At 37.7% G+C, this 18,847-nt stretch overlaps 2 protein-coding genes across 2 annotated transcripts in view; one reads left to right on the top strand and one right to left on the bottom strand.

The window, feature by feature from the left end:
• Window positions 1–1,627: 1,627 nt before the first annotated feature.
• Window positions 1,628–12,751, bottom strand: LOC132700885 (nuclear protein AMMECR1). Its single transcript, XM_060668461.1, has 4 exons — window positions 12,452–12,751; window positions 10,803–11,119; window positions 8,847–9,076; window positions 1,628–6,714 (listed from the first exon to the last, which is right to left on the bottom strand). The coding sequence occupies exons 1-3, from the start codon at window positions 12,688–12,690 to the stop codon at window positions 8,910–8,912; spliced, it is 723 nt and encodes a 240-aa protein (XP_060524444.1). The 5' UTR covers window positions 12,691–12,751; the 3' UTR covers window positions 1,628–6,714; window positions 8,847–8,909.
• Window positions 12,752–15,337: 2,586 nt separating this feature from the next.
• LOC132701359 (uncharacterized) overlaps window positions 15,338–18,847 on the top strand; it is a 165,480-nt gene continuing 161,970 nt past the window's right edge. The window contains exon 1 of the mRNA XM_060669196.1: window positions 15,338–15,599. The gene's annotated coding sequence lies outside the window, so the exon portion shown is untranslated. The remainder of the gene's footprint in view (window positions 15,600–18,847) is intronic.

Raw genomic sequence — 18,847 nt, 5'->3', positions numbered from 1 at the left:
ATCAAATCAAAATGAAAACACGGCTTCGAAAAGTAGAAAATTTGTAAGTTCTATGACGAAAGTAACGCGATTCTAATATTTTACACGAACGGAGTTAAGTAAACTTTGAAATTTCACGCGGTTTCCATAAATTTCACATGCAATATAATCTCTTTACAACTCAAACGATATTTGATCAAGAACCAAAACAAAATGAATACAAAGCTTCCAAAAGCCGAAAATTATATATTTTAACAAGCAGCTAAGTTCTTATCTACGAAGCGAATTTTAATCACAAAACAGTAGTCGACTATTAGCTTGAAAAGTGAGGTTGAGTTTTGATGGTGGCAGTTTTCTTTAAAAAAAAGAAGAAAAAACAGAATTGCGAATTAGTTAAAATGGACCGAATGGAAGATTAAATATACAATGATGATTTAGACATCCCGGATGTAGTCCACGACGGGTTTCCTAGCGCATAATTGGACAGGCCAAATTTTTTTTTTACCTTTTTCGCAAAAAGAACAGCAAACAAGTGACAGGGCAGTATAATATATAAAAAATGAGACTTTCGACATTTTTCATGCAAAATGTTTTAAAATTTGCGTAAAAATGCATATTCTATAAATCTGCTACTACACCACAGATGGCGCTAAGAAATTATGCGGCGTTCTCACGAGTTATAATATAATGCGTAAAATGGGAGCTAGGAAAAGTTTCAAATTTTACGCAGTACCGATCCAAGTCATATTTGCCCGTAACGAATTTATTGTGAATGCTATCGGCATAATCGAAAGTATGGTCCGTGAATGCTGTCATTTGGACAATGCCAATTCAAATTCGGCATTTAGTAAAGAAACAAAACAAAATTAATACACGCCTTAGAAGTCAAAAATTAGTAAGTTCCATGACGAAAGCAACGTTATTACGCCATAATTCGCGGCTTCTCGTAAAATGTATCCTTAAATTTTACCTCCAACATATTTTTTTATAACTTGGCGTCGTTTTTCTCCAAAAACGTGGACGTTTCTCGTCATATGTGCAATTCGTGTTCTCACGCTGGTGACGAATTGATTGCGATTCGGTTGTGAAAGTTGATGCTGTGGTTCGTGACTGCTGTCATTTGGTCAAAGCCAACTCAAATTCCGTTTAGTGACATAAAACATGTTCGGTGTGATGTGGAATTAAAAAAAAACATTATATGGGGACGAGGGTATTTCGGGAAAATAAAACACAGATAAGCAATTTCCAAACTTCGAAAAGTCAAAAATTTGTAAGTCCTACGACGAATGTAATTTAAGTGTAATATAATACGCAAATAGTTTAGAGAACTTTAAAATTTGACACGCAATGTCATACGCAATATAATTATTTTACAACCTGCTGTCGTTTTACTCGATGTATTAAATCATATGTGCCTTCAGGTATCTCAAGCCGGCAACGAATTGATTGCGAATACGACCGGGCAACTTGAAACCGTGGTCTGTGACTGCTCTCATGCGGCCGAAGCCAACTTAAATACAGGTTAGTGACATTAAAAGAGTTCGGTATCGAAAAGTGATACGGGAATTGGCGAAAATAAGTTATACGCGGTACGAGCGAAGGGTATTTCGGGAAAATAAAACACGGGTAAACAATTCCCAAACGGCATTTAAACAAGTACAAAGGAAAATGAATACACGGCATCTAAAAGTCAGTCAATAAACATAATTTAGTGGTAATGTAATACGCAAATGAAGTTAAGAAAACTTTCAAAATTTACGTAGCACCCATGTCACACGATATCTAATTATTTTAAAACTTGGGATGTTTTACTCAGAAAAGGTCAATGTATCAATCCGTGTGTGCCTTTAGCTATCTTAAGCCGGTACCGAATTGATCGTGAATGCGGTCGAGAAAGTTGATACCGTGGTCCGTGACTGCTGTCATTCGGCCAAAGCCGACTCAAATTCAGTTTAGTGACATTAGAGTTCGGTATCGAAAAGAGATGTGGGAATTGGCGAAAATAAAACACAGGTAAGCAATTTTCAAACGGCATTTAATCAAGAACCAAAACAAAATGAATACACGGCTCCGAAAGGTCGAAAATTAGTAAGTCCTATCACGAACGTAACGTGGTTATAATACGCAAATGGGAGTTAAGTAAACTTTGAAATTTTACACGGTCGTGGCCGCTTTCGTCCTTCGGTTCTTTGTGAACGCGCGCAGCACCGGTTCAGGCTAATTTTTGTTCTTCCCCTACTCGGATAGCATATGTACATCTATTTACCATATCACAGATGGCGCGTGGAGTGCTGCGCGTGCGCGGACGACAATGTTAACGGTAAAAAAAGTGTATACATCTTAGGCAACTAATCGTTTAATCACGATTCGAAAATCGACAACCCCCCTCCCCCACCGCCCAACCAGGCGATCCACAAATGAAGTGAAAAATTCGCGTTTTTTTTTTCTTTATTTTTGATGTTGCACAATAATTCAGACGTTTCTCTTTCGGTTCGTTTTTGGCAGTGTCGGAGGTAGATTTCGCGTTCGCCTTCCATTTGTGAATCGATTCGTTTTGCGTACGAGGTTCGAGTCGGATCCGAAGCTGTCTTACGAGTTATTTACTGTTCGAAACAATAGCGAAAACGGTGGCTGGAATCTTTTCGACGCCTCTCTCGACGAACCTGAGCGTCGGCGCGGGTAATTTGCGTCGCGACCCCCTCCCCCAAAGAAGAAAAACTAAAATTAGTCTTTTTCTCTCACCTACGTTAGTGAAATTATGAGACCGACGATCCTCAGTGTTATTTTTAAGCGCTTCACGAACAATGATCGTCCATTTAATGCGACTACTGTACGAATTTCGGGGAAATCCCGGCCAAAAATCAGAGGTTTCGGGCAAAGTCCATTAGCGCAGTTTTATTCAGAAATACATGTCGACATTTGCTGTAAGTGGCGTGATTTTAAAAACTGCAATCGACCCCTTCCCTAGGGACAAGTAAATCCTACCTGTGCAAAAGTTTTTATGTTGAAAAATAGGTTTTTCGCGTTTTTCCGCTAAAAGCTGAGTTTTGTAGCAACAAAAGTTCAAAGAAAAGTTGTAGATTGTCCGATTCTCTACAAAAAATTTCTTTACACCACATTTCCGTGATATGGCGGTTCAAAGAATTTGGCGCTATTTTTAAATGTGTGATCCTATTGAATTTAACAGTATTTTATGAAGTTCAAATGGAGTATTAAAACTGACGAAAAGAAACTTCAGGTCTTCATATTCTTCTTCCTGCTTCTAAAAATGATACACCAGAGTTTTTTTTTTGCAAAAAGTAAGTACTAGGGTTTATCAAAGAAGGTAAACTTTTTGAAACCTTTGAAACAATTGAACGGAAGAATGACTGTGTTCAAGGTCATGAGGCCTTTTTGACGTTCAAAAATTTACATAAAAGTACATTAACGCGCATATTAGGAATAAAATAATTTATTCAATTCTTTGAACCACTATATCACCAAAATGACAACGACAAAAAGTGTAGAGAATCTGATGATCTACTTTTTAGCTCTATGGGAATTTTTGTGGCCTTACTTCCATTTTAAGGACTAATTTGACTGGACTACTATCTAGAATAGAAAAAGATGCTTTTCATTTCATTAGCTCCGTTTATTCGATGAATCCTACGAAAGGTTAAATAAAAAAATCCTGCGATTTGATTTGAGGCAGCGGGTGGCGATGAGATTAAGGTACCTTTAGCCAGTTTTAAGTTAAGCTCCGAAGAAGCCAACACGATGCTAGACGAAACGTCGGCAAATTCGATTTATCAACAGAAGAGAAGATGCGTAAACAATATATAAGAACATTTTCATGATTTGGAGACAAATTCATCAAAAATATTTCATTTTGTGGTATTTAAGTAAACTTACTAAGAAATAAAATTAAAGAAAACCATGAAAAAGTAGCCCAAAATAAAAATAAAAACAGAATTTGGTATTTATTTATTTTTAAAATTTGAAGGCCTAGATCTGATGGCAATATGACCTGAGAGTTAGAGAACGGAATATTTTGCAAACCATCATATCTGGCTTTGGGGTAAACGCAGAGATTTTCAAAAAAGTCTGTCTTTTTAGCTCTGAAATCATGTAATAATAATTCACGAGTTCGATTGGACAGCTGAGTGAAGAAGCTTAGGAAGATGTTGAAAGGTACAGAGAGTTCCATGCTAGAACGTTGTTTAGAAAACAGAATACGGAGGACATTTTTAGATGGATTAATAAAAAATAAAAAGTGAAAGTGATAGAGGCGATAATATTATATAATATTATCATAATATATCTACACGACTATTTTTATTATGTCTTGCAGAACCACATTCTGTTTCGATTATGACTTTTCTTGTTGATTTTGCTTTGAAGGATTTCTTGTAGACATTTTATGCTGTCTATCAATTCCGCTCCTTTTATTCATTGTTAGCAGCACTTCTTGGTCACTCTTTGTGTCCAAGATATTTTTAATATTCTTCGGTATAACCACAGTTCAAATGCTTCCAATTTTCCGGTAGTTTCTTTTAATTAATTTTAGGTACTACTAGGTTAGTAAGATCGCTTTATCTACTAAGCTTTTCCAAAAGAAACTTCTTTTAGTGGCAACTTGTTCATAGTGATAAGTGGTTGGCCGAAATTTCGGTGATATTCTAAACATAAAATGTTTGTGGCCATTTTTTTACATTTCTTGTTACGACTAAGCAGAGAAATTGTAATGAAAAAAATACTTTCGACCTTTTGAAATATTCTACCAATTTTTTGTATTCGAATAATTTTGCATTCGGATTTTTGACCGAGATTTCATGGACATAATGAAGTAACGGAAATCCTACAGCATACGTCACACTTTCGAAGTTGCGCGGGAATTTTTTAACGGATTAAATTAAGGTTGATCGTATGATTCGAGTAAAATTTCGAACAAATCCAATGTCGACATAAAAAAAAAAAACGAAAAAATCGCGAGGAAATTGGCAAGTGGTCCGTAACCCGGTCGAAATCGAAAAAGAATAAGAAAATGGCGTCGCTTTTTTTTATCTTTAGATTTAGTGCTCCTAGAATGCTGGTATAAAGAATACACAAGTACACTCACAGGGAAGGAGCTCATAGTTTTGTAGGTTTTCAACATTTGAACCTCATATTTGGAAAAATATTAAAATATTTTAAACAAGAAGTACACCAACCCAAGAAATTGGATTTTTTACCGAACGAGTTGAGTGAAATCTCTTCACGATTTTTTTCTGTAATTTTTTATGAGCTTTGCTGCACTGCATTACTCAAGTGGGATTTTTCGTTTATTTGGCTCCAGCGCGGATATCATCTAAGATATTCTATTAATATTGATATCTACAAATTTGTGAATGTTGAGCACGTGTCAAATATAGGTTAGGTTTGAGTGCTCGCACTGTTTGTCATAATAATGGCGGTAACTGCTGATTAAGAATTAAAATGCTAAGGGGAAGAACTACACTACACGCACTATTAGCCAAGGTAAAATCAATTTGTTAAAAAGACGCGTTTTATTAAATTAATTGATTTTTATGGGTTAAATTGCTTTTTCCAGTATCGACCCTAAAAGAGTTTTGGTTAATGACCAAATGCCCAGGTATTACGCGTTATTCCCATAAAATGTTTGGTTATTATCAATATTAACGGGAAATCCCAGGGAATATTCATAATTTCTGACAATTTTAGTATGACTGAAAGTTTCTTTGATTACCCCTGATCCCTAAAATGCTCAGTTATTATAAACCAGATGCATAAAGAGAGTTCAGACGAACATAACCTCAAAACAATTGCCCTCGCTCCGCCTCCGATGCTTGGAGGGTGTGCTGCGCCCCCCGAGCCCCGTTGTAGCAAGTTGGTGTTACTTTTTATTCAAAAATTTAGTTATAGGTGCCATTAAATTCCTACTTTGAACACGACATTGCAGGACTGGAAATTTTTTGCGATTCTCTAGGAGGAAAACAATTTTGTCATTTTCCATTTCACTGTTAATAGTCTTATTTGGGGTGTGACAAAAACCTAAGGCTTTGGGGTGTGACGCGAAACATTATTTGTTATAAAAATGAATGTGACGTGAAAAAAATTGGTTAGAAGTTTTTTTTTTTAAGCTTTAGTACAATAATCATGAGATTTTGCTGTCACGTGACTACTGCACACATTTGAATTAATTCTAAATTTAGAATAAAAATATTTCATTTTGAACATTAAAATGGCATTTACTTACTAAAGTGCCATGTCTGGCTTTTTTACTGTACCTTTCATACACGGTGTTTTTTTCTCTCTATCAGCATTCCGGAAGTATTATGTGTAATATCGCGATTTATCTAACGATTATCCGATTCGGGGGCGGGGAAATGCGAAAACACCCGAAGCCGACGCCGCGGATAGCCGAGATCTCCCGAAGAACCGATAGAGAACCTATCGCTTGGAACAATAACATAACCACATAAGGCACCGCATGGGTCACTTGTATTTAGCGAAATATTGTGTGTTGTGAGTGGTGGTGGTACCGTAAAATGGCGGGTCGGTGACGATGGGCGACAGCGTCGAGTAGTCGACGCCGGCGGTACAACGGTGGTGGGCGGGCCACCATACGGGGGCGGGCAACACGTAAGAGGATGTCGTGTGCGAACCGAACAACGGAGGTGGCAGTGGCACGGGTGGCGGCTGAGGCTGCACGACCACGAAAGCGGACGGCAGACGATGCACCGTATGGGAAAATGGCTGCAAATCGTACTTATTAGTTTTTCAAAGACACTTCCACAGGCCACTGTAATACTTCTGGATTCCTCCTACGTCGAACTTGCCGACGTTTCGCCAATCATCCTGTTCGGCTTCTTCAGGGCTTGACTGAAACTGGCTCGTATTTTACTTTGTACCTGCTTATATATTGTTTGAGGGGGGCGGAGCTAAATTTGGGGCGTAAACACTGTCTCGGACGACTGATTCCAATAGTCGCGGTTAAGGTTCTTAGGTTGCTTATAGATTTCTATAGACTCCCGGATTTTTCGTTGGTAGAAACATTGATTACATGCAAGAATTTTAGTTTTGTCGAATAAAATTTTATGTCTTAAGGCTCTTTCATGTTCTTTGGGGCTAGTTGATATTTTTCGCCCGGTTTCTCTAATGTATTCTTTGCCGCGCATGCATGGAATGCTGTAGACTGTAAAAGAGATTTTTGGACAAATGGTAAATCTGGTTTTGACGTTATATGTCTTTAGAACTTTTGATATATGGTCAGTGGTGCTTTGAATGTAAGAATGGACAACAGTGGCAAGTGTAGGATTGCTTTCGAGCTCATTCATATCTGAAGGTTGTGGTGAAGTGTATTTTGTGATGGAACGCTTAATATCTTTAATGTGGAAATTATTAGAGCGAAGAGCAGAGGTGAGGTGTTTTAATTCTGGGTTCAGCGACTCGGGCTGAGATAGTTTTACTGCTCTGTAAACAAAAGTGATGTGTCAGTAGTAGATTTTCTTAGACATTTCAACTCTATACACCCTAACCTACGTTTTGCCATTGAAATAGAAACTAATAACAACCACCCATTCTTAGATATTCTTATCAGTAGAAAATCAGACCAAACATTGGGTCAATGTGCCCGATCCGGCACAAAGATCATCTTTTATCAACTCTCTTGTTTACAGTACCGTAAAACTATCTCAGCCCGAGTCATTCAACCCAGAATTAAAACACCTTACCTCTGCTCTTCTCTCCAATAATTTCCACATTAAAGATATTAAGCGTTCCATCACAAAATACACTTCACCACAACCTTCCAATAGCAATGAGGTCACTGTTGTTGTCCTTCCTTACATTCAAAGGGACTGACCACATATCAAAAGTTCTAAAGAAATATAACGTCAAGACCAAATTTAGCACTTGTCAACACCGTCAAAGACAAAATTCCATTTGAGATGCCAGGAGTTTACAGCATTCCAGCGGCAAAGAATATATTGGAGAGACCGGACGAAAAATATCAACTAGGTTCAAAGAACATGAAAGAGTCGTAAGACTAAGACACAATCCTACCAAGGAAAAATCCGAGAGTCTATAGAAATCTATAACCAACCTAACAATCTTAAGAGAGACTCAGGTTTTACCGATCCCCTCATTTAGCTCCGCCCCCCCTCAAACAACATATAACCAGGCACAGAGTAAAATGCGAGCCAGTTTCAATCAAGCGCTGAAGAAGCCAAACGAAGCGAAACGTCGGCAAGTTCGGCTCAACAAAAACGGACGCAGGAGGAATCCAGAAGTTTTGTAAAACGTTCGCGGAAACGGCTAATCCCTCAGAGTAATGTCAGAATGGAACACTGTCACGTGACGTCAGCGGCGGTGCATAATTCATATTTAACGAGGGCGCTTCCCATTTTATGCCACCATAAATATCCAATATACCGGGTGTTTTACGTTCGTTGGCACATTAGACGTTTACAACAAAATGTAGGTCGTACGGATAAAACTTAAAAGTCACTTTTTGAACACTAATAAAAAGTTTTATTATTATTATTATACCTAAATGGTGCTTTCTGCAATAAAAGCAAATTTCTCCGAAAACTGGATTACTTTGGCATAATTCATTCAGCATTCAACATAGCTAGAAAATGTATAAAAAATTAACGAAACAAATCCGGATTTACCACACACGAACAAGAATTGTTTTCCCGGAATTATTTTACGAATAAAATTTTAAAAATTATCCACACAAAATATTAGGTGCATAAAATAAAAAATTGCACACGTAAACATGAACGAAGGGGTTTGAAGTGTTCACGATTGCAATCTAAATATGTTAAAATTCTTCTTTGTCTCCGAGGGATTTTAAGGTCTGGTTTGATGCGCGCGCAACTTACGTGAAGGTGAGTCGAATGATTCTGTGGGGGCACCGGCACGGCCGGTTGCCCCCACCCTATCTGCTAGCATCGCTGGTTGTTCCAGTGGTTCATGTAGTCTTGGTAGGTCACGGTTATTTTCTCGCTCTGGTAACGGGTCAATTTGATTGTGCGACGGACGTCGCCTGAGATCGCCGATTTATAGCCCCCCTTGCGCAGAAGAGAGTCTATCGTCTGGAGGCGGTCCCAACCTAGACGTCTTTTCATTAGTACAATATGCGATGGTGGAAGATGTATGGAAACTTTTTAATATCACGAGCAAATCAATTTCTGCAAATTATAGTACCATTTCCGTAATAATCACGTATAATAACTACCGGTATTTGGTCATTGTGCAATGTATTAAAGAATTTTGAAGGAAGTTTCAAATAAAAACCGGAAAGAAGTGCGGAAACGTTTATTTATCTAATCAATTTTTGTTCCTTGATCTTTATAATTGGAATTGCATTCGAATAGGCATCCCCAGATGTTCAATGGGGTTTAGATCTGGCCATTGGGATGGTCATTCAAGTACAATTACGTATTTCTCCCTAACTTGACCGCATATTTGAAATCATTGTTCTGCAGAATTTTTACTAATTAAATTGCAGTGACAAATAAAATTATTAATCTATCAGTTCTAAAAAAAAACATGAACTTTGTATCATCGCACACTTTCGTATTTTTTTGTTACAGCACTTTTAGAAATTAGAATTTGCAATTACCAACTTTTTTTCCCCCCATTTTTAAAAAATCTAAAATATTTTGTTGAATCAAGACCAAATAATTTCGAGTAGAAATGATTAAAAGTCTCCATACTAATTTCCAACTACAAATCCTTTATCAAAAAAAACAAACATTCTATTACACTTTTTTAAACGTGGCTGCCCCGTACATTTCATAGCAAAAGTTGTAATATGACTTTTTGAATGATTAACTCGTGTGCCGAGTTGACTAAATTTTAATGAGCTGATCTTCAGGTATTTCATAAAACATTATGTTAAAATTAGAACATTTTCATAGTTTAGGTAACAAACCAAACACTAGTAAAATTTTGACAATGACAACATGAAAAATCGGGACAGTAATAATGTTTTTATTTGTGATTGTTATTAAACGGACTTTAATTAAGGTTAAATATGCGTTACTCGATTGAAGAAAAAGTAACCATAATTAAGTGGTATTATGCAAGAAACAGTCTTAGAGTCTTAGTTTATTTTCCTGCTAAAACCATACATTCGATTTCAATAATTTATTGTTAAATTAAAAAGCATTATTATCAAAATATTTAAACATTTTACTGCATACGGAGAAAAACAAAAATATTTTTCCTATAAACACGAAAAGCAAAGTTATGGACAAAGCGAACAACGACGGGAATTTCTACAATTGAATCAGCACTAGAAGAAGATCTGATACCAAACGGATGGAGGTCCCGCCCATAATTCCCGTATGGTTAGGGAGTCACCTGACCTCTCGCCGCCTTTCTGTAGGATCAGAAATGAATTATTGTTTAACTGTTAAGGGAGGGTTGTTTGAACATTTACCTAAAAATTTATTATAATTGTTAATAATTAATAATAAAGGACTTGAGGGTCAAATTTATTGTCGGTCACTGAAGCTTTTTTGCTGCTTAAACCGTCCTTTAAATAAAATGCCCGGTTTAAGGGACAAGGAGGTCTTAAGAACGGAGTACGAGTTTAATCCTAAAAAAACAATGATATACATGCATACTTAGCTTATTTTGAATGTGTGATAGCAGATGGGCATGTACTTATTGTAAACCAACTTTTATAGTCCAGCTTGACGTTAAATTTTGGAAATATAATTAAAATGTATTCAAACTTAATGTTATTCAAAAAGCTATATTATAATTTTGCCATAAAATGTACAGGGGAGCCAATATTTTATATCAAAAAGATCTAGGCGCCGACTTACCTTGTTCCGAAGCCACTTCGGGTAGATAAGTGGCGGTTCTCTTGTTGCCCTTTTCATTGACGAACTCGATCCTTATGCCATGTATGCCTACCTCCCAGTCGAGGTAGTCGTCGCCATCTTCGAAGTGTCTCAGTATCGACACCGAGACGCTCAGCTTAGGAAACTCGTCGCGCGTTATGGGGCTGAACCGGGAGTCCTTGAACGCGCTGGTGATGGCGTACTCCCTGAGTCCGGACTGCAGATTCATCGCGTTGAACGTGCCGATGCAGCCGCGCAAACGCTTGTCCTTGCCGATTTTCCACGTCACAAACAGGGGACTGCAATTTGTAACCTTATTTAGCGATCTATTGTAGGCCATTTTCGAGGTTAGGTTGCTTCTGCGTCAACCCGCATACGCATCATTAGTGCCATAATTTTAGGTTAGGCTAACCGCTGTATCTAGACAGACAAAACGATTCGTTAATTACAATTAGTGTTTTCTTTTAGCGGTGTATTTTTAAAACATATATTCAGTTTAAAGAAAAATTGACGAATATAATTTTAGTAAACAGTTAGTTAATAAAATGATATTGTCTTTTGTCTATTTGCTAACATTTATTTTTCTGATGTTCCCGCTACGGCGGGCAGCTCAGAGAAAAAAGCAAAAGGTAATGAGATATAATTGTTTTGGGTTTCTAATTGACTTTTTTTTTTAATATCTTTTTTTTTATATTGACAGAATGCAGATTGGAGCTGTTTTTGTCATTCTGTGGATGGGAAAAAATGGACCAGCTATGAAAAAAAAAAGTCGGTGTAGGTTCAAAATCAAAGAACAAGCGATTAAAGGGCTTGGAAATCTACATGTAGAGAGACATGCTTTGATGACTACATTATAGTAAGTAATGAATTCGTACGGCTACTTTTTAATACTTTTATCATAGCGACATCCAAAACACAATGAGAATTGACAATGAAGCGAGATTTGCTCAGATACAGATAAACCCTAAGCACAAATTATGACGGAACTCTAACAATATATATTTTTGGAAAAACTATGGTCCAAAAGTTTTAAAACATTCGGTGTCTCCGTCTCCAATTTTCCCTATGTATTTCCCCATTTTCATCTGAATCAATATATTTAACTAAAAATAACTAAAAACAAACTCGTTCGAAAATAAGCAGGGTTAGGTTCTTGTTTGCGCGAGTGAAATAGTTTTAGACAAATTATGACTCAAAATCTTCTGTTAATTACGTTGGTAGCACTGCACGAAGAGCGTAAAGACCGCGTTATTCTCTGCCCGAAGGACGGCGGCGATCGTTTTGGTAGTCCGCGCCACGTGACGTCTTTGTCCCGCAAAGGAAAGCGAATTTAAGAGAAAAAGCGTGGCAACCGTTATTTATTTTAATAGGAAAAACACACAAAAAAAAACGCGTAATTAATCGATCAAATACGCTAGCCGAACGAGGCGAGAGCTGAAATATAAGCGAAGCGCGTGGGAAAAAATCAACGTTTTATTATCGGAATGCGATTTTCGGGAATCAAGTGGGAGGGCGCGCGACGGACGGGGACGGGACACGTACACAAAGAAAAACTGACCAGCGCGCCTCGGGTTGAATGACCTGTGCGGAATATTTTTTCCTTAGCACAAATCGAGAGCGTCTCTACTTACTATGCGTCGTTGCTAAACGACGGCGTTTTCGGCGGCGCCAGATTATACAGGTGACAATAGAGCACGTCGAAACAAAAGAAACACATCTCGGGCAAGGCCACCATTCCACCACCCGTCGTCACCACGCAGCTGTTTATCATTCCGCTGGTCGGGGCTGGCGAGGTACCATTGCACGACGACACCGTCACGGTCGAATTGTTCAGTTTTTGCTTTTTGGTACCACAACAACCCGCAGCCATCGTAACAACAAACGTGAGCGCAAAATGTGAACAGCTGACCGCAGCTGACTGCAACGCAAGACGGCCGCGAACGCACAGATCCGTCGGACGGACGGTCGGTACGCGCACCACGCGACACGGACCACAGACACAGTTCGAGCGCGCTTATTAACGCAAGGCGGCGGCGGATGACGTCATCGACTGTCGCCAGAGAGCGCACAGGTTTCGCGTTTTCTACGAGTCGATCGAAACGTTTAAACGGCGTAATGTGGGTAATTTTCCGGTTACGTTTTTGTCGCCATCGAGCGCCGTTATTTATAACCCGCATTGTAACGAGATTTATTTTAGAAACGGGGTAAATCGAGCGTGGACGGGTATAGGGGTAGGCGGTGAACAAAAATATCCGGTTAATTATATTGTATATAGGCGAAGTGACGCGGGACGCCGGCGTCTGTCTTTAAACTGTAGATAATCCAGCGGGAAGCTGTGCGCGTTCAGAGGATATTCTCATTCTGTTGTCCGCGTTTTATTTTTTGTTTTGATATCTATATATTGAATTTTTAAATATAAAATATATTCCATGGTTCTAACAGTTTCTATTGTCTTCGGTTCTGGTCCAAAGTCTCGTTCGGACATATTTTTTCAACTGCTCGGCCTATCCTATTTTCTGTAGTCGTCGTTTTTTCCTCTTTTCAATGATAGCCGTATGTCTTCAGGTATTCATTGTACAGGTTGTCCCAGTAAGACCAACGAAGGACGACGGCTAACAATCTGTATTCTGTTTCCCCAAATTTAACAATCTCAAAAAATCAGTTAAATCGGATTGTTGCGCCGCATGGTGGTTATTCCGAGAATATTGGAGATGCAAATCAATTGTTCTACCAGCGAAAAATCCGAGAATACCAGCCAGTTTCAGTTAAGCTCTGAAGAAGCCAACATGATGATGGGCGAAACGTCAGCGAAGATTCCAGAAGATTTGTAAATAGTATAACTTAATGCTAAAAAAAGTTGGATTTTGGGAAAATTAATACAACTCAAAGCTAATTGGCAAATTCGACATAATAAGGAATTAGCAACAACTTACAAGGGTTTGTTTTTTCTCAAAATCAAACTATTTTTTGAGCCTTTGGTTAATGATAAACATTTTATTGTTTATTTGCTTGGTTATTTTGTTTGCTTTTTTGACTTAATTGCCAGAAAACTTCATCTGGCGGATTTGAAAATTCAAGATAGTCATTACGTCCCCTGCTGACCAATCATATTTTAACATTAAAATGGTTGCTTTAATTCGTGAAAACGTTTTCTCTATTTTTAAGGCTTGTTCTCTCTTTTAGAGTGTAGTTCAAGATATGGTATGTTCTCTATATTTAAGATATTCTAGGTTAGGTTGTTCTATATTTTTGATATATTATTCACCTACATTTTTTTCATATCTACAATAGAAAAAAATTCGGTTATGTGTACAATGTGTTTTCAAGGTTTGATTCGGCAGTCCTTCACTTTTACCATCAAAAGCAAAATTAAAGATTAAATATTTCCTGTTAATCCAGTGATGACAAACCATACCCAATAGATTAATCCTTAGCATGTCCTAAGAAACATCCTACGGGTATATGTATCGGATATACTGTGCACGTTCCAATTAGTAACATCCTAGATCCTTGAGACGTCTTAAGGATATCCCCTAATTGAAACAGTATATCCCTAGGATATACTCCATGGTCCGTCAGATATCCCGAGGTTATTATGGTGGGCCATAATACCTCCAGGAACCTTAGTCTGATAAATTGCAGCAAGAGTCTTCGGTTTGCAGGGTAAATAGAATAATCGCAAACCTCAAATACCGAGAGGATGTCGGATCGAAATTGTCCAGTTTACGCTTACCTTGAAGGGCACCCCTATAAAACACGGAATAGAGACAACCTCAGACCCGATTTCTTCCGTCTTAATGCGACTAGGTTAGGTTCGAATGACTTCCATTTTTTTAATAAACTTAAGCCCGAGACTTTTAACGAAAGTATCGGATAATGTCAACAAGTAAAAAAAATACATTAGAACACTAAAATACAAACTTTAAAAACAGATACGTACAAGCATACATCAACTAAAGAAAAAAAAACACACAAAGTATATCACACTGAGAGATCGGCATTATTACAATCAAAGTATTCATCGATAGAATAAAAAAACGTTCTTATTTAAAATGAGTTTTGATTTTTGCTTAAATAAATGGACAGGCAGTATCTGTTTGACGGACGAAGGCAACTTATTATATGGTTTTATTGGTAAAATCGTAGGGCTGTTAGCTACTTTGCCCAACTTATGACTTGGCACCTGCAAGTTAAAGAAAGAGAGAAACGTTAAAATATTTAATTTTGGGAAACATCCTTTTACAGCTTGAAGGAGTTGTATCTTTTTTCAAGATATCAGTTGTTATTCCATGTGATATTTCTTTCCCGCCTCCGAACGCGGCCATGGTTAATTCGAGAAAAATGTTACCATTAGACAATTAACCATCGCGGCGGAGCTTTGAGTAGGGGTTGGGGGGGGGGGTGTCTTTTCCTTTCAGCACCTCTTCGCCCCTGTGTTCCAGAGGTTCGCGGTGGCGCCATCTGCTTCTGGATCGGCGCGGTTTTCAGACAACGAGATCGACAGTGTTACGGTGACCGTAGAGAAGGATCGGGACGCTGCTTCGCGGACATTTTTTTTTCTCACGTGTGCGTCCGCGATTCTCACGTGTGTGTGCGTGCGTTCGCCTAGATAGATCGCGCGGAATTCCACAGCTAGACGGGAAAAAAAAGAAGAAGAAGAAAATACGAAAAGAAAGAGAGAGGACCGTATATCGAGGAACAATGGGACGAAGGCGCGTCGCTCGAGGCGGCGGAGGTCGCCTAGGGGGCTGAAAGGGGCCCCCGAGATCAGCGCCCGTGGTAGGTGCTTCGGGGGGTGGGGGGGAAGCTGAGCGAGGGTGAAGGACCTCCGGAACATTTAACTTGTTGCCCCAGAATCGGTTTTCGTGGGTAGGGGGTGGGGGTGGAAATTTGCCTAGAGAACCAATCGTCAGTGAGGAGTAGTCATCCCCAATATACTGTCCGTATTTCCTTTTATGAAATGTTTCATCATATACAGGGTGATAAAACAATGGTAGTAAGTCGTGTAACAAAAATCCGAAATCGTAATATTTTTCCAAATTTCTTTTTGTTTAATTTTATTTTTAACGCAGTGTGCCTAATTCTCAACGAAATAGGCTGGTATTTTACCCATAGTAAAAGTCGTCGTTACAAAATGAAACTGTTTCAGAAATCTGTCGCTAGAGGGCACTTTATCTGGAACATATTTTTTCTATTTCCCCTGTATTTTATTTATTTAGACTGACATTGCAAAATAGGACAGAAACACAAACCCTTGAAAATTGTTACTCTCGTTTTGAGGCGAATTTTACCGGAGATTTGAAAAAGTCATTGTCACGATCCGTTAAAAATTTGTTTCTATTAAAAGAGCTTATTGTCCAACCGCTACTGTGATGGCCCGTCAGGAATATTCAATATCGCGATGTGCTTTTTTGCTACGAAAGAGGACGACGGCTTTGTATCGAGGCTTATCCCAATAGAAACAAACGTTCAATCTCCTAAGACATTCATCAACATACTCAGAAGACTTGGTGAGAGAGGTTCATTCAAACCTGATAACACTGGTATACAGTGGTTTTGTTGCCCTGGATATGAGACTAAATTACTATATATTTATGCTCACAATTCATTAAACTATCAATGATTTTGTAAGACTTGCTCTCAATTTTAGCAAAATCCTTATTTTCATTTTAATTAAAAAAAAATTAAAAAATATTAGTTTTATTTTGAAAGATTTACAAACATTGAAGTAAATAGAGAAAAAAATGTTCAAAACATACTTTATTTCCATAAAACGTCTTTTATTAGCTTTTCTTTTATAACTCTTAAGATCAGCAGTAATCTGCCATCATGTGACAATCCCAGCTACCCTGATCCATTCCATCATTTTTAGATCCCGGTGGAATCGCTCCCCCTGTTCTTCACTATAATTCCCTAAATTATCCGGGAATTTATCTAGATGATTGCGAAGATAGTGTAACTTGATACTCATATTTGCTTCTCGATTCTGAAAATTTCTCAGCATATTTTGTACAATTTCTTCATAATTTGGTGCTTTAAGACTACCTAGGAAATTTTCGACTACCAACACAAAACTTTCCCGAGCTTTACTTTTTGGAAGAGTCATAACTTTGATAACATCTGAGTCGTTCATCATTTGAGGACCATCAAATATTCCACATTTCAACTTAGCTCAGCTTAGGAAATTTTCTACAAATGTAACTAAAACAGTTTCCGTCCTTGTCTAATGCTTTTACAAATTGCTTGATCATTCCTAACGTAATATGTAATGGTGGGAGTATCATTTTGTCTCTGCTCACCAATGGTTCTCTTATTACATTGGCTTTACCGACAGTTAAAGAATCTCTCACAAGTCAAACATCTTTATTCCAATGACGTTGCTTTGCTCTACCGTCCCACATACAAATAATGCACGAGTATTTCGTGTATCCACTCTGTTGACCGAGTAAACAATTAACCATTTTTCAATCTACACAATTGGGCCACTGATGTTCCCAGTATTTAAGAGACTATTCACAAAAGAAGAGCACAAAAGTTTCATTTTTGACGTCATGCAGTCTCGTTACAGGTAATGTTTTACCTAAGACAACTGTGGGTGAATTGTTATGACATAAAAAATCTTAAGATAAAATGGAACTGTGTTTTACGTCTACCATGAGGGATTAGGATATAAAGGAGCAAATGAAGTGTGCTCAATGCTCCTTCATTTTCTGGAGACCTTCTTGAATGATGATGTGCACGAGCTATACCTTTTCTCTGTCCGGGACAGAACAAGAACTATACAATGATCAGATTTCTCTGGACTTTGAGAGACATAAGCAGATATTCAAAAATAACACATTTTTTTCCAATAAGGGGACACTCCTTCTTGCCCGATGACCAAGATTTTGATGTTGCAGAAAGAAAAATTAAAAAGGTTCACTTTTATGGCATTTCAACATGATCAAAGCAAAAAAGGTGCAGCCACTTCACAAACTTTCATTGATGGTTTAAGCAAACACTTTTCAATTATCCAGGAATAAATCGGTTCCTATTTCTTTGCCAGTTCTACAGGCTTACCAGAATGGAAATGTTCCTCTAAACCCTAAGAAAATCGAAAATATCAAATGCCATTTTATGAGAAAATTTTCGATTGGCCGACTGCTGAACTGGCCGATGAAGACCCAAATGTTGAGTGTGACCAAGAATTCGATTATGTGCCTTAAAAACCCTGACATTTTTGTAAATTAAACGTAGTTTTGAGTTTCCACTTCGTGCAGAAACCACATATGTCCCGAATATTTTTTTAAATTATATATCGTAAAAAATAATATTTCCAAAACCCGTTTATCAAAAAATTTATTCAAATATCATAGCATTTTTAAATAACAAAAATAAATGTATGATAAAGAAATTATTATTCGAGTAATGTGGTTTGTTTGATTCCTGAAAAGTTTAATTCTTTGACTTATTTGGTTTTTGAAATGAGCGATTCAATTTTAATCGTTAACTTGGGTATGGTATGTCTCGAAATATGTCGTTTCGGTTTTGCATCACGGACGGAGATTTACTGTGCTTAACAGATATAAAAATTAAATATTACGTTACGTTTATTTAAGTAAAATAAAATCGTATTAGTACTAAGTGACTTTGCAAGAATCCTTTTGCCGCTCCCTGCTCTATTTATATATATAGAGCTATCTAGAGCGGCACGCGCGTGTATTAGTGTTTGTATACGGTCAACGGTTTGCCAATAATTTAATTTTTGCGCAAAAGCGTCCCGATAAAACACCGACCTACATTCGGCTGGAATTGAAAAAAGAGGATACCTGCTAAACGTGATTCCGCGGTGGTGTCAGATGTTTTTTTTTAAACAGGGCCAAATTTCATTAAAAAATTTACCACCTATCCTTTCAGGCGATTTTTCTAAAATTACCCGCCATCGTTAACTGTCGTATAGTATGTCTCAAAGTATACCGTCTTGGTTTCTGCGGATGTGACGTTTAAATATTATAATAAGTTTGTTGCCGAAACAGCTGTTAAAAAGC

Source organism: Cylas formicarius, unplaced genomic scaffold (genome assembly GCF_029955315.1).
Source record: "Cylas formicarius isolate icCylForm1 unplaced genomic scaffold, icCylForm1.1 PGA_scaffold_4__25_contigs__length_36172078, whole genome shotgun sequence".
Taxonomy (NCBI): domain Eukaryota; kingdom Metazoa; phylum Arthropoda; class Insecta; order Coleoptera; family Brentidae; genus Cylas; species Cylas formicarius.
This window is presented reverse-complemented; position numbering and strand designations above follow the sequence as displayed.